Source organism: Megalobrama amblycephala, linkage group LG6, assembly GCF_018812025.1.
Source record: "Megalobrama amblycephala isolate DHTTF-2021 linkage group LG6, ASM1881202v1, whole genome shotgun sequence".
Lineage (NCBI taxonomy): Eukaryota > Metazoa > Chordata > Actinopteri > Cypriniformes > Xenocyprididae > Megalobrama > Megalobrama amblycephala.
The window spans coordinates 947,962-960,773 of NC_063049.1; the positions used below are offsets into that span (position 1 = coordinate 947,962).

At 40.4% G+C, this 12,812-nt stretch overlaps 1 protein-coding gene across 6 annotated transcripts in view; it reads left to right on the top strand.

Annotated features, from left to right (window-relative positions):
- Nucleotides 1-12,812, top strand: part of LOC125269575 (E3 SUMO-protein ligase RanBP2-like) — a 73,094-nt gene that overhangs the window by 54,942 nt on the left and 5,340 nt on the right. For 4 of the 6 annotated variants that reach the window (XM_048192495.1, XM_048192496.1, XM_048192498.1 and 1 more), the window contains 4 exons: nucleotides 744-882; nucleotides 1,684-1,778; nucleotides 1,876-6,280; nucleotides 12,615-12,787. In XM_048192495.1, the coding sequence (XP_048048452.1) occupies nucleotides 744-882; nucleotides 1,684-1,778; nucleotides 1,876-6,280; nucleotides 12,615-12,787 (4,812 nt within the window). Of the gene's footprint in view, nucleotides 1-743; nucleotides 883-1,683; nucleotides 1,779-1,875; nucleotides 6,281-6,740; nucleotides 8,976-12,614; nucleotides 12,788-12,812 lie in introns of those variants that run through there. The other 2 variants (XM_048192499.1, XM_048192497.1) reach the window with 2 other exon arrangements.

Sequence of the window (12,812 nt, forward strand, 5' to 3'; positions counted from 1 at the left end):
ATGAAAGGTTTATGTCTCGTCCATAGACAGCAATATAATCAACACTTTCAATGTCCAGAAAGGTACTAAAGACAAAACAGTCGACGTGAGTGCAGTGGTTCAACTTTGATGTTATGAAGAGACGAGAATACTTTGTGCACAAACAAAACAAAAATAACTACTTTATTCAACAATATCTTCTCTTCTGTGTCATTCTCATATGCTGTTTACGTTCAGAGCTTCCGTGTACTATGTCAGAAGCCAACTCATTATTTGCTGACTCCTGTTTCAGCATCACACGTATGCGTCATGCTGATCACGTGATCAGCTTTGGCCAATACTGAGCCGGTGTTCAGATGCAAACACAGAAGCTTCACTGTGCTTGGTGTGTAAGGATAATGACAGGGAAGAGAAGAAATTGTTGAATAAAGATGAACGGAGGTCTTACGGATGTGGAACGACATGAGGGTGAATAATTAATGACAGAATTTTCATTTTTGGGTGAACTAACCCTTTAAGTGTCTCCACCCTGGGATATATCGCAGCTGTGCCTTAGGCAACCCATGTTCATGTTAAAAGCCTTAAACCTGCTGAAAGCAAGTGTTGTTTTAGAAGTTTATTTTTGACAACTAAAGTGCTATTTTTATACTGGTTTTAAATTGAACCATGTGAAAATGGTCAGCTCTTGGTGAAATTGGATCAGAGTTTCTGAGTTTCAGATTTTAGGGTTCATAAAATCCTGTTTTGTTTTCTGTCTCGCACAGAATGAGGTTCATGACCTGCGCCATAACTCCTCTGATGGTACACCATCCTCATATAGGATGTATCGAGATAATTATACTGCAGAAGGACTTCAGGAAGCATTTCCTGGAGCACAGGCATTCCATGGTGTTCCTCTTACCGGTCAGTTCAATTAATTGCTTTATTCCCTAAATCAGAAGTCTTTGAAATTGTTGATGTGTACCAGTAGTTCTCAAGGTATGCCCACCCCCCGCATCTCAAATCCTGCTCACTTTCAACATTCAAATATACCAGTGAGCTCACGGCAATAGACATGCAAAACAATGAGCTTTGTGTAGTTTTTTTTTTTTCTCCATATGCTTATGTAACCAAACAAATGTTCTTGCTGGCACACCAGATTTGATTAGGCAGGACAATAATTTGAGTGAAAACGTTGCAATTTAAAGTCGTTTTGCTCAAAGCAACCTAATGAAGGCTCAAATCACATGGAAACTTTTTGTGCTTTTATGTGCCATTTGAGCTTGACTGTTAAAATGTTCATCCTCACTCTTGAGTTTTATGGATAATGTCATAACAGGTTTGGAGAGACGTGACAGTGAGTAAATGAAAGGATTTTCATTCATCTATTTTCTTTTTTCAAATTGCTCCTGCCAAACAATATAAATATTTATTCAATGTGTCTTGAAACACAGAAAAGCAATTAGGTAGGCCTACTTAAAAAAATAAAATAAATAAATATAAAAAAAAGTTCAAACACAAAACGTAACATCGTTGGCTTCTGTTTTTGGTTCATTTGTAAGTGTCAAATTTGATAATGTAAATAGCTTTTTTTCTTTTGCAATTTATTTATTTATTTATTTATTTATTTTTTATAAACAGGGGCATCACCAAGAAAAAGAGAACCATTTGTATATACAATAGTTAAGACATGCTTAAAATTCCCATTCCCTTGATTTGTCTCAGTTGCCACTACAGGTCCCTCTGTGTACTACAACCAGTCTCCAGCATATAATTCACAGTATCTTCTACGCACTGCTGCAAATGTTACACCAACAAAGGTAGTGGAGTGATTTTCATGTAAATGCAATATATTCTCCATTTATAATAACCAAGAAAAAGAATCCATATCAAAGTATTGTTTGTTTACCTCTGCAGGGCCCAGTATACGGGATGAATCGTCTTCCTCCACAGCAGCATATGTATGCCTACCAACAATCAACACACACCCCACCTCTTCAGTCAACTCCCGCATGCATATATCCTCAAGAGCAGGTCTTTGGTGCTCCCATTCGATTTGAGTCACCGGCTACATCCTTACTCTCACCATACAGTGAAGAGTATTACGGTCACAATGTTCCTCAACCTACAGTCAATCCAACATTGCCAGAGCCTGGGTATTTCACTAAGCCATGTGTCGTTACACCCACGCAGCCATCCAGGAGCAGTGAAAGCAAGCCTGCTGATCCCAAGATGAGTTTTGGGTCGCAGTTCACAGGTGAACCTCCTAAGGTTCCAAACTTTGGGGGTGTTGCCATTGCCCCGTCAACATCAGCAACAACTGCATTCAAGTTCAACTCCAATTTCAAGTCCAATGATGGTGATTTCACCTTTTCCTCTGCTCAGATGAAAAATAGTGAAAGCCTCTTGGGACTTCTGACATCAGATATTCCTCCCAAAGTAGAGGGACCATCAGAACCGAAACATCAGAACCAAGACCAGCCGCCTAGCCAAAGTGGAGTCTTTACTTTTGGGAGTAAAATTACCACAGGATTTTCATTCACTGATGCTGCTCAGAGCAAAATGAGTGTTTTTGGCAACACTGACCAAAGATTTAGCTTTGCAAGTGGAACCAAACCAGTATTGGGAAATCCAGAGGCTTGGGAAGAGAAAAATGGGGAAAGTGATAATGACAGCACCCATGTGGAGGAGGATGAGGATGGCCCTCATTTTGAGCCCATTGTGCCTCTTCCTGATAAGGTTGATGTGAAAACTGGTGAGGAGGAGGAAGAGGAGATGTTCTGCAAGAGAGCAAAACTCTTCCGGTTTGACTCTGAGACTAAAGAATGGAAAGAGAGGGGAATTGGAAGTATCAAAATTCTAAAACACAGACCATCTGGGAAAGTTCGTCTGTTGATGAGGAGGGAACAGGTTCTCAAAATCTGTGCTAATCACTATATCACTGCAGATATGGCCCTCAAACCAAATGCTGGATCTGACAAGTCCTGGGTGTGGTATGCAATGGACTATGCAGATAAAAAGCCGAAGACTGAGCAGCTTGCCATTCGTTTTAAAACTGCGGACGAGGCTGCACTGTTTAAAGTCAAAATTGAGGAGGCTCAAAAATTCCTTCAAGAATCCCCACAAGGCCAACAGTTGGAAAAGAATTGTGAAACACCAAAGCCTCAAGTTTCATCAAAAGAAATGGATCTTAAAACACTGTTTTCTAAGAAGAAGGGCGAATGGGACTGTGACAAGTGCAGTGTAAGAAACGCTCCCACATCTGTGGTATGCGTTGCCTGCAACAGTGCAGCTCCTTCCACAGCAAAGGACAAACCTGGAGAGTCCCCACTCTTCCAACAGTTGGAAAAGAAAGGTGAGACTCCAAAGCCTCAGGTTTCATCCAAAGAAGTGGATCTTAAAACACTGTTTTCCAAGAAGGAGGGTGAATGGGACTGTGATGTGTGCTGTGTACGAAATGCTTCCACATCTGTGGTATGCGTTGCCTGCAACAGTGCAGCTCCTTCTACAGCAAAACCTGTAGAGCAACTCAAAGGCTCTGCGCCCACGGCTCCTCCTGCTAAAGTGTTTTCTTTTGGGCTCTCTGGAGATTCTGATAAGAATGCCATCAGCACTGATGTCAGCTCAAAGGGCTTAGCATTTGGGTCTCAAATACCAGTTTCTTTTCAATTTGGATCAAATGATGCTACAGTACCATCTGTTGGCCTTGCAGGTCAGGCTGATAAGAAAACTGTTCAGACTGATACACCACAACCTGCGAAAGTGTCAGCAGCTCCATCATTCTCTTTTGGCTCTGGATTTGGCGCTCAATTCGCCAAGAAAGAGGGTCAGTGGGACTGTGACTCCTGCTTAGTGGTGAATGATGCTTCATCAACTGAATGTGTTTCTTGCAAAGCCCCCTGCAGCACTGGATTAGCTGCCATGTTTGGTAAAAAAGCAGGACAGTGGGATTGTGACCCTTGCCTGATAAGAAATGAAGGTACAGCTAGCCACTGTGTCTCTTGTCAGGCAGCAAACCCAAATATGAAAGGCAAGACCTCTACTGCACAATCAAGTTCCTCTTTTAACTTCAGTTTTGGTAGTTCTAGCAAGCAACCTGCTGCAACAGGATTTACAGCCAATTTCAATCCAGGTCCTGCTTTTCAGTTTGGTACAAGTAAGGATAAAACATCCTCTGAAAGTTTCAAGTTTGAGCCCTCTACAACTCAGGCTGATAAGTCATCAAGCAGTTCAAATTTTTCATTCTCCATGCCAGTGCCTGCTGGTGGTTTCAAGTTTGGCATTACAGAATCTGAGGCAAAAGCATCAGATGGACAGTCACAAAGTGGATCTGCATCTGACCTCCTCAAAAATATTGCTGAGCTTCACAGAGAGAAGGAAAAAGAGTCAATTCCAAGTTCCTCAGATGAGCCTGTAGACTCTGGTAGTCACGATAATAATCCCCTCATTACCGGTAAGCCTAACTCATTTAGTTTCGCAGACTTGGCCAAGTCCTCACAAGGTAGTTTTCAGTTTGGCCAGGAGGACCCCAGTTTCAAAGGCTTTGCAGGGGCTGGCGCACAGCTCTTTACAGGAATTAATTCCAGCCCCAGGCCAGACACCTCTGCCGATCAAGATGATGAAATGTACAAAACAGAGGAGAATGACGATATTCAGTTTGAGCCGGTTGTTCAGATGCCTGAGAAGGTTGACCTTGTTACAGGGGAAGAAGATGAGAAAATCTTGTATTCACAGCGTGTCAAACTCTTCAGATTTGATACGGAAACAAGCCAATGGAAAGAAAGAGGAGTTGGCAACCTTAAACTGCTTAAAAATAATAAGAATGGGAGACTTCGAGTTCTTATGAGGAGAGAGCAGGTGTTGAAGGTATGTGCTAATCATTGGATCACAACCACAATGAATTTAAAGCCCCTCTCTGGGTCAGATCGTGCCTGGATGTGGATGGCCAGTGACTTTTCAGAAGGAGATGCCAAATTAGAACAGCTTGCGGCAAAATTCAAAACACCAGAGCTTGCAGAAGAGTTCAAGCAAAAATTCGAGGAGTTTCAGCGGCTGCTATTGGATATTCCTTTACAGACCCCTCACAAGCTTGTGAATACTGGCAGAACAGCCCAACTTATACAGAAAGCTGAAGAAATGAAATCTGGTCTTAAAGACCTCAAATCATTCTTGACTTACCAAAGCAAGGATGATGAAAATAGCGTTGCAGGTAACAGTACCTCTACAGTCATAGTCAAGCTCGACTCTGAAAGCACCGGAACTGCTTTAGAATGGGATAATTACGATTTGCAAGAGGAGGCGCTCAAGAACTATGATAATTCCTCTGTGTGCGATGCCCCTTCGCAGCCTGATTCAGTAGCAAAGAGTTTGTTCCGTTTTGGCGAATCGTCCACAGGCTTTAGTTTCAGTTTTCAGCCTATTCTCAGTCCCTCCAAGTCTCCATGTAAGCTAAACCAGAGGCAGGCTTCTGTTGGCACAGATGATGAACAAGAAGCATCGCAAGAGGAAGAGCGAGATGGTCAGTACTTTGAGCCTGTTGTGCCATTGCCTGATCTTATCGAGGTCTCAACGGGGGAAGAGAACGAACAAGTCATTTTCAGTCACAGGGCCAAACTATACCGCTATGATAAAGAACTTAGTCAGTGGAAGGAACGAGGTATAGGAGACCTTAAAATACTACAAAACTATGAAACAAAACGTGTCAGACTTGTGATGAGACGGGACCAGGTCCTCAAACTGTGTGCAAACCATTGGATTGATTCAAATATGAAGCTTGAGCCCATGAAAGGAGCTGAGAAAGCGTGGATCTGGAGTGCCTTCGATTTTGCCGAAGGGCAGGGCAAGGTTGAACAGTTGGCTGTACGATTCAAACTTCAGGAAACGGCAAGTACTTTCAAAGAGGTCTTCGAAGAGGCAAAGACTGCCCAGGAAAAAGACACTCTTCTCACCCCGCTTTCCGCAAGAGTACCTGCTTTCACCCAAGAGGCACTTTGTGGTAAGGCTGCAGTTGCTTTATTTGAGGAAACCACAAAAGAACGTACTGGACTTCCTGAGGTTGAAAGCAGTCCTAAACAGGATGGTACACCTGGGGCAGAGCTTAGCGCTCAAATTACCAAGACCGTGGTCTCTCCTCCCAAGTTTGTCTTTGGGTCAGACTCTGTGCAGAAGATCTTTGGGAGCCCTGTGTCATCAAAAGAGAAATCTCCTGTTATGATTCCCAGTCCAAAAGATGAGGAAACGAGTGCCTCAAAACTGAAAACCTCTGGACAGGCAGTGACCGGTCAGCCATCCGTTGGGACTTCTTTCAGCATTCCAACAAGAAGTAAGCTATATTTTGTAGCCCATAGTTTATGAATAAAACTGTTTAGACCTCTTAGTTTAGATCTGGGATGTCCAACCCTGTTCTCAAAAGGTTACCATCCTGCAGCTTTAGTTCCAGCCCTGCCTGTACTATTTCAAGTAGTTCTAAAGATTATGATTAGCTGGTTTAGGTTTGTTTAATCAAGGTGGGAGCTAAACGCTTCTCCGGTTTAGATTCTAGTTGTTCGGTTTCATGGTTTATTCACGCGTTCATGGTCTTATTGTGCACTGTTCATTTGGTGTATGTTTTCCCAAGGAAGAAAAAATGTCCTTGCAATCTGTTGCCTCTGAAATGTCTCCTTTACGTCTGATGTCATTAAGTCATATAGAGACCGATTTTCACCATCCACTCAGTTAATGACTTAAATTCAAGTCCTTCACAAGAATAACAGAAATCTTTAACAAGTAACTATTTTTTTTAGGTTTGGATTTTAGGCTTTTCAAAAATAATCCAATGGCATTTTGGAGCTGCACATCAGCCACCCAGTTTGAAGGTATTTCAGGCCACTGTTTACTGTGGCACAGTGAGTTTTTACTGACTGGCATGGGCCGGGAGACCTGACCTTGGCTGAATGATGTGATAACTTAATATTTCCCTGGCCTCAATCAAAACATTTGCATGGTCTGAAAAATGCTAACCCTTAGCTGTTTGTTTGAAACATTAGTAGAATTAATGTGGATCAGTGGCTTCAAAGTCCTTCAAGTGTTCAGCAGTGAGTGTCGTAAAATTATTTTCTTAACTTGAAATGTGACACCAGCACAAGAATTTTTGTCTCTGTCATATATTGTACGTGTAGCAGAAGTTTTTCAACATTGTAGTTGGCTGCTTACACTTCGGTTGATGTAGCGTATAACGAATAGAGCTATTTTTGTCAACAGACCATCTTCACGTAAGGACTAATATCCCTGCAGAGATTTAAGTTTTTATATGGTTACTCTTTACTGTCTTAACCACAGTGTTAAGGATGCATGATACACATATGGCACATTTTCAACATGATTTAGGGCTGTGCAACTGATTTGATTGATTTCTCCTAAAATAGCACAATTAATCATGTTTATTAATAGAATGTGCATTAAAATACTTTGAGCGAAGAAATTACATCAGTAAATAAACTGCTATAGACGTTATCAACACTGCCAGTCATTGCAATGGCAATGATTTGCAGAAAATCAGAAAGTACAAATTCAAGAAAAATATTTATAGAATCCCCCTGACTCCATCATGAAGTCTTTCTTTGGTGTCTGGAGTAGGGATGGCTCGATACCATAATTTTGGCTTCGGTACGGTACCGCAATCTAATATTGAAATATCGATATTATAATCTATACCATACAGGGTCTAAATTTTGTTGCGGGTATTGCACATAATTTTACATAATTTTCAGGTTTTGCGTTTACAAAGTAGGAAATTACTGCAAATATTTATAATATTAAATTAATCAACACAGATTATCACATCAAATCAGTAATTTAAAAACTTTCTTGTGAAGTAATTTCGGCAATACTTTCCCTCTCCATCTCTCAAAATGAGCAAATTGCTTCTGGCTTCAAAAGACATTGTGTCTGTACTATATAAGCGAGCTGTGCACTACGATACAACTTTCTAATGCGCGTTTCAGACAACTGGTGGAAATCACATACCTACGTCTTTTTAAACCATGCCATTTTGAACATCCAAGCGATTTTATCATTCAGTAGTAACGTACTTGGGAGCTCTTTGAGAGATGGTTTCTTTGCGCTTATACCAACAAACAACGCACACACAAGCCGCCTGTATAGAGCTCGCGCATTCCAAAATATCTGTCTTAGTGAGTATTCACACAAACACAGTCAGTTGATCTGTGTTAAAAGAAAATAAATGTCTAAATTATATTATCTTTTGAATGACGCACTGACCTGTCGATCTCGTATTGTCTTGTGCAAGTCAGGATGAGCAAGTGACAGATGCTTTGCAAGGTTTTATAAGCAAAGTAATTCCAAGTTATACATCTACTGCTCTCATTATTAACTAGTTTTGGGTGTGTTGAGTGAGATTCAGTTGCTTTATCCATTTTGTTCCTCTATGTTGTCACATTTGCCAGTTTCACGTCAGTTTGGATAGCAGGAACAGCAGCCGAAATGAGCAAAATCATGATATCGTACCGTTTGAAATAAAACCAGTATTTTCCCAGTACCTGTATACTGTGAATCCCTAGTCAGGAGACGACCTGACTGACATGTGGCTGCTTTTAAATGTTAAAATGTTCATGTATATTGTGAAGGCTGTCAAAAGATTTAGAACGAGCAGCTATTTAGATTTAAGCAGCTTAATTTGAAATGAATGTTTAGAATAAATAAACAACCGGAGATAAAGAAGAAAAAAAGTTCTTTCCAACATTATTCAAAGTTTCTGCAAGTTGGTTGACTTTTACTGTCCAGTTCATGCCATATCTGTCTATATTTAAGAGGAATAATGCAAGTACCTATTGTGTAATGCTGACAGTGAAGAGTAACTTTGGATTTCAAAGGATTGAAACTGACTGACACTGAGATGTTTGTGCAGATCAGGACAGAAGGCCTGTCCCCTACAGTTAAGCCTGGGGTGTGCTTCAGTTTCCAGCTTGCTCTTTGTGCACTGTTGAGTGTTCTAGCCTTTCTGATTACACTTCACTGACCATCTTTTATACTCTTTCAAAATGAAGTTTGGTATAAACACGCTTCCTTCTGACTTGTACTTTGTGCACACTCAATTTCAAGTATATGCATAGACGGCAAGTTAAGAAAATATGTACAGCCCAAATTTTCTAACTTTATACTCAAGTCACAGTGGCAAGAGTACAACTGAAGCATACTTTTGGCTTAAGCATACTAGTTGGTTGTTGTGAGTCTTTTAACCAGCTAACAAATCAGTGTGTGGATCTGCATGCTTTGCAGGGTGAGATTTGATTTCACTAAATCCGTTTAGCTGTTGTTGCTTCTTACTTTATTCTTACGCTGTAGTTTACGCCTCTAAGTAAGTCACTTTCACGGTTTCTGCATCTTCACAGACTTTTCAGATGAATGGCATTACTTTTACATTATGTATTTGACACTTTTATTCAAAGTGACTGGCATTGCATTCAAGTTATACATTTGATCAGTTCATGCGTTCACTGGAATTGAATTCAATGCCATAACTGTATCTTCCTGTGAAGCGTCCATCTTTGCTCTGGTGACATAGAGTAGAACCGAGCACCGTCCCACACTATTCTTTTCTAATAATATGTTCAAATTTGATGTACATCACAATATGGAAGAAAAGATGTGATGCTCCTTCCATTACATTGTGACTTTAAATGGCAGCAGTGGGTGATGATTCCTTGATTCAGTTCATGATTCAGAGTTGTAATTGAGCAGTTCAGAAGACACTGATTATATCTCAACACTATCAGATGTTTTTTTTCTTTTTTTTTTCTTTTTTTTTTCTGCCAGTGTGATTTACGTTTTGTTCGAGCTCACAGTGATGTCATTAGAAAGATGTCCAGCTCTGTTTGACACGATTGTTTCTGCAGCGTACGAGAACTCGCATTCACTAATTGTGCTTTTCCACATATTCAAAGTTGGCTCAAGTTGAGTAAGTTGTGAGAGATGTAGACGGTTGAACAGCACACAGTCTGATCGAGAGCATGAGTGTTTGCATGTGTGTGGCTTTATTACTGATCTAATGTTTGGTGTGAAATGTTGTCACTGCAGACGCTAGATGAGACGGTATGAGTGGTTTTGAGACGCTGTTATGTCCGTCTGCTACGTGCACTGGTTGGTTCCAAATAGGGGTGCAACGGCACACAAAAACTATCTGATTATAAAATATCTGATTATAAAATTGTTTCTCTAATTCGTGGTTGAAATATAATAATTTACAGTTACTGTCCTAACTTCTCCTAACTTTCATGACGGATTTATTTAAATGTATAAGACATCACTAACAGATTAAGTAAAACATAATTAATATATAGGCTAATATTGTGCATATATTTGGGGAAAGAATTCATTTCTCTAGTGAACTAACAACCTGTGAACACTGAATGGCTTTTCTGAGGTAAATGTAATACTGCGTGACATTATTCACAAGCTGTTTTATGAACGTCTTTCTGCCGTTGAAACACTGAGCGATTACACGAGATAAGACCATTTCAGTAAGTTGCACTGTAGCTTTATAACATTCCTTCAGATGTTCATTCTGTAACTAGTAGTGAAGAGGAGGAGATGATCACGTTCACCCGCGCTGGAACTGTACAGTGTCTGTTACGCCACATCAAAAAGCATCAAAGTGGCATTTTTTTTGTTTGAATTTTGTGATAAAATCGGCAGAATTTGAAAGATGACACTTTGTTTCTTTATGAAAGTAACAAAACACAGAGCTTACTGCGATTATTGGCTTGTTAAAAGTGGTTAGGCTACAATGCATTACCGCGTGTGACCACTTCTGGATTGGAGTGTGGCTCATCTGTGACTGACTGTATTCGTCAGTCTGTGTTATTAAAAGCGCATTAAGCCACAGAAGAGACACTTTTCCCCAGCTGGCTTTCTGTGTGTGTGCTCCGAGACGGCATACACACAAAAATGTCCAAATGCCATTTTAGAGAGTATTCACAGTGGGTTATGTCTTGAGTAAACGTACACAGTTGAGAGAGAGAGAGAGAGCGCGTGTGTAACAGTTCATTGGATCCGTGCATTAGCTCTTAAAGTGACAGCAGCCTAATAAACCTGCTGCAGTCTGTCATTAATGATAATCAAACAACAAAAGACAAGAGAGAATCACTCACTGATCTTGACTGAATAAAGTAAGTAGCTTTAAGGATTAATCTATATTTAATGTGTACAGTAAGACTATGCAGTTTTGTTTTTTTACATTTGATTATTACATTTTCTGTTGTCGGTCATTCATTATCTGAATACCACCGTTAGTTCATCTTCCTGAAAAACTTAAAACACTATTTAGTGTTAGTATTTGTATTTTTGTTCTGTTGTATTTATTTGTCCGTTTTGTTTTCTTTCTTTGTTCGTTGTATTGCCGACTGTTTGCTTGACTTATTTAATTATTTTGAAGATGTTTTTCTTCCGTTATTTAATCTAGTTTTTGCTGAAGTACCAATAATTGTGAAATTTCACTGATATTTAAATGTACTCATATTGTGAAATACGACTATGATTGTATCGCCCACCAATAATCGAGTTAAATAATTGTTTTAAATTGTTTAATTTTTAAAAATAAATTTCAATATTGAGCAAAAATAATCATGATTTTCGCCATAATCAAGCAAATTTGCAAAGACTTGGTTTGCTTCTGAAAGCGTCATTCGTGATGTTCCAAACGTGTGACGTTCTTCTGTGGAACACATAATTAAATATTTTAGAAATGAGTGTTTGAGGCCAGTGTTGCTCAGACCCCTCGACCTTCAGAAGGTCTTGTTTATTATATTTGAGCGAAAGCCAACAAGAGAGCAAGCAGAACTGGCCGCTCGACTGATGCTTCCTCCTACGTTCTTCTGTTACAAAAATGACCCAGGATACATCAGCGACGATGAAAATGATGGTAAGATCTAAACTGTATTCAAATATAGTCTGATTTCTGCCACCTGTAACAGTACAAATGTCCAAACTGCCTTAATAAAGCAGCAGATGCTCTGAGAACAGATCATTTGTCAGACTTTAATAATGTTCACAGCTTCTAACTCTAAAGCATTGAGGAATGATTATGGTCAGATCAGTGTGCAGGTGACTGGGCCTTGACCGTTGGGTTAAATCATGATTCACATGTGTTTCAATCTCTGTATTGCATAGATGAAGATTTTGAAACCGCAGTGAGAAATCTGAAAGGAAAGCTGTATCCGGACGGAGCTGATGGGGCGTCGGATCATGGTAGGTTACTCTGGTGACATGCGTTGAGTCTAGTTCAGTTATTATAGTGAATGTAATAGCATGCAGCTGTTTTTCAGACACTGAACACACACACACACAGCTGTATTCAGATGCACAGATCTGCTGAACATCTGTTCATGTGGAGAGTCACCACTGGCTCTTTTATGGGCTTTAAAAGGTTTAAAAGGGTTTAAATGTCAGTGCAGTGCAAGTAATGGTGTTTCTATGAGAGCAGTGTCTGATGGATCAGTTACTGGATCAGCATGGATCACGCTTCTGGTTCCAGGTCCTTAAAACACTCTTGCATTTACTTTCCAATTCCAAAGTGTGGTTGCAGAACTTGTAACTAGTATGATGGTGTATCGATGTGGATTATCAGCGCAGAGAGTGAGCGTGAGGCTGGTGTGTTTCAGACTCTGAGTGCACACTACTGTGGGAGAAGAAGCCGACTGCAGCCGAGGAGCAGAGAGCCCGACGCCTGCAGCTGCCGCCCACCTTCCTCTGTGGCGTCAGCAGCGACTCCGAGGCCGAGGCCGATCGGACGGACGACTTCAGCTCCGAGCTCCAGAAACTACAGCTCGCACAGGTCAGGTGACTTTCTGAACACCTAA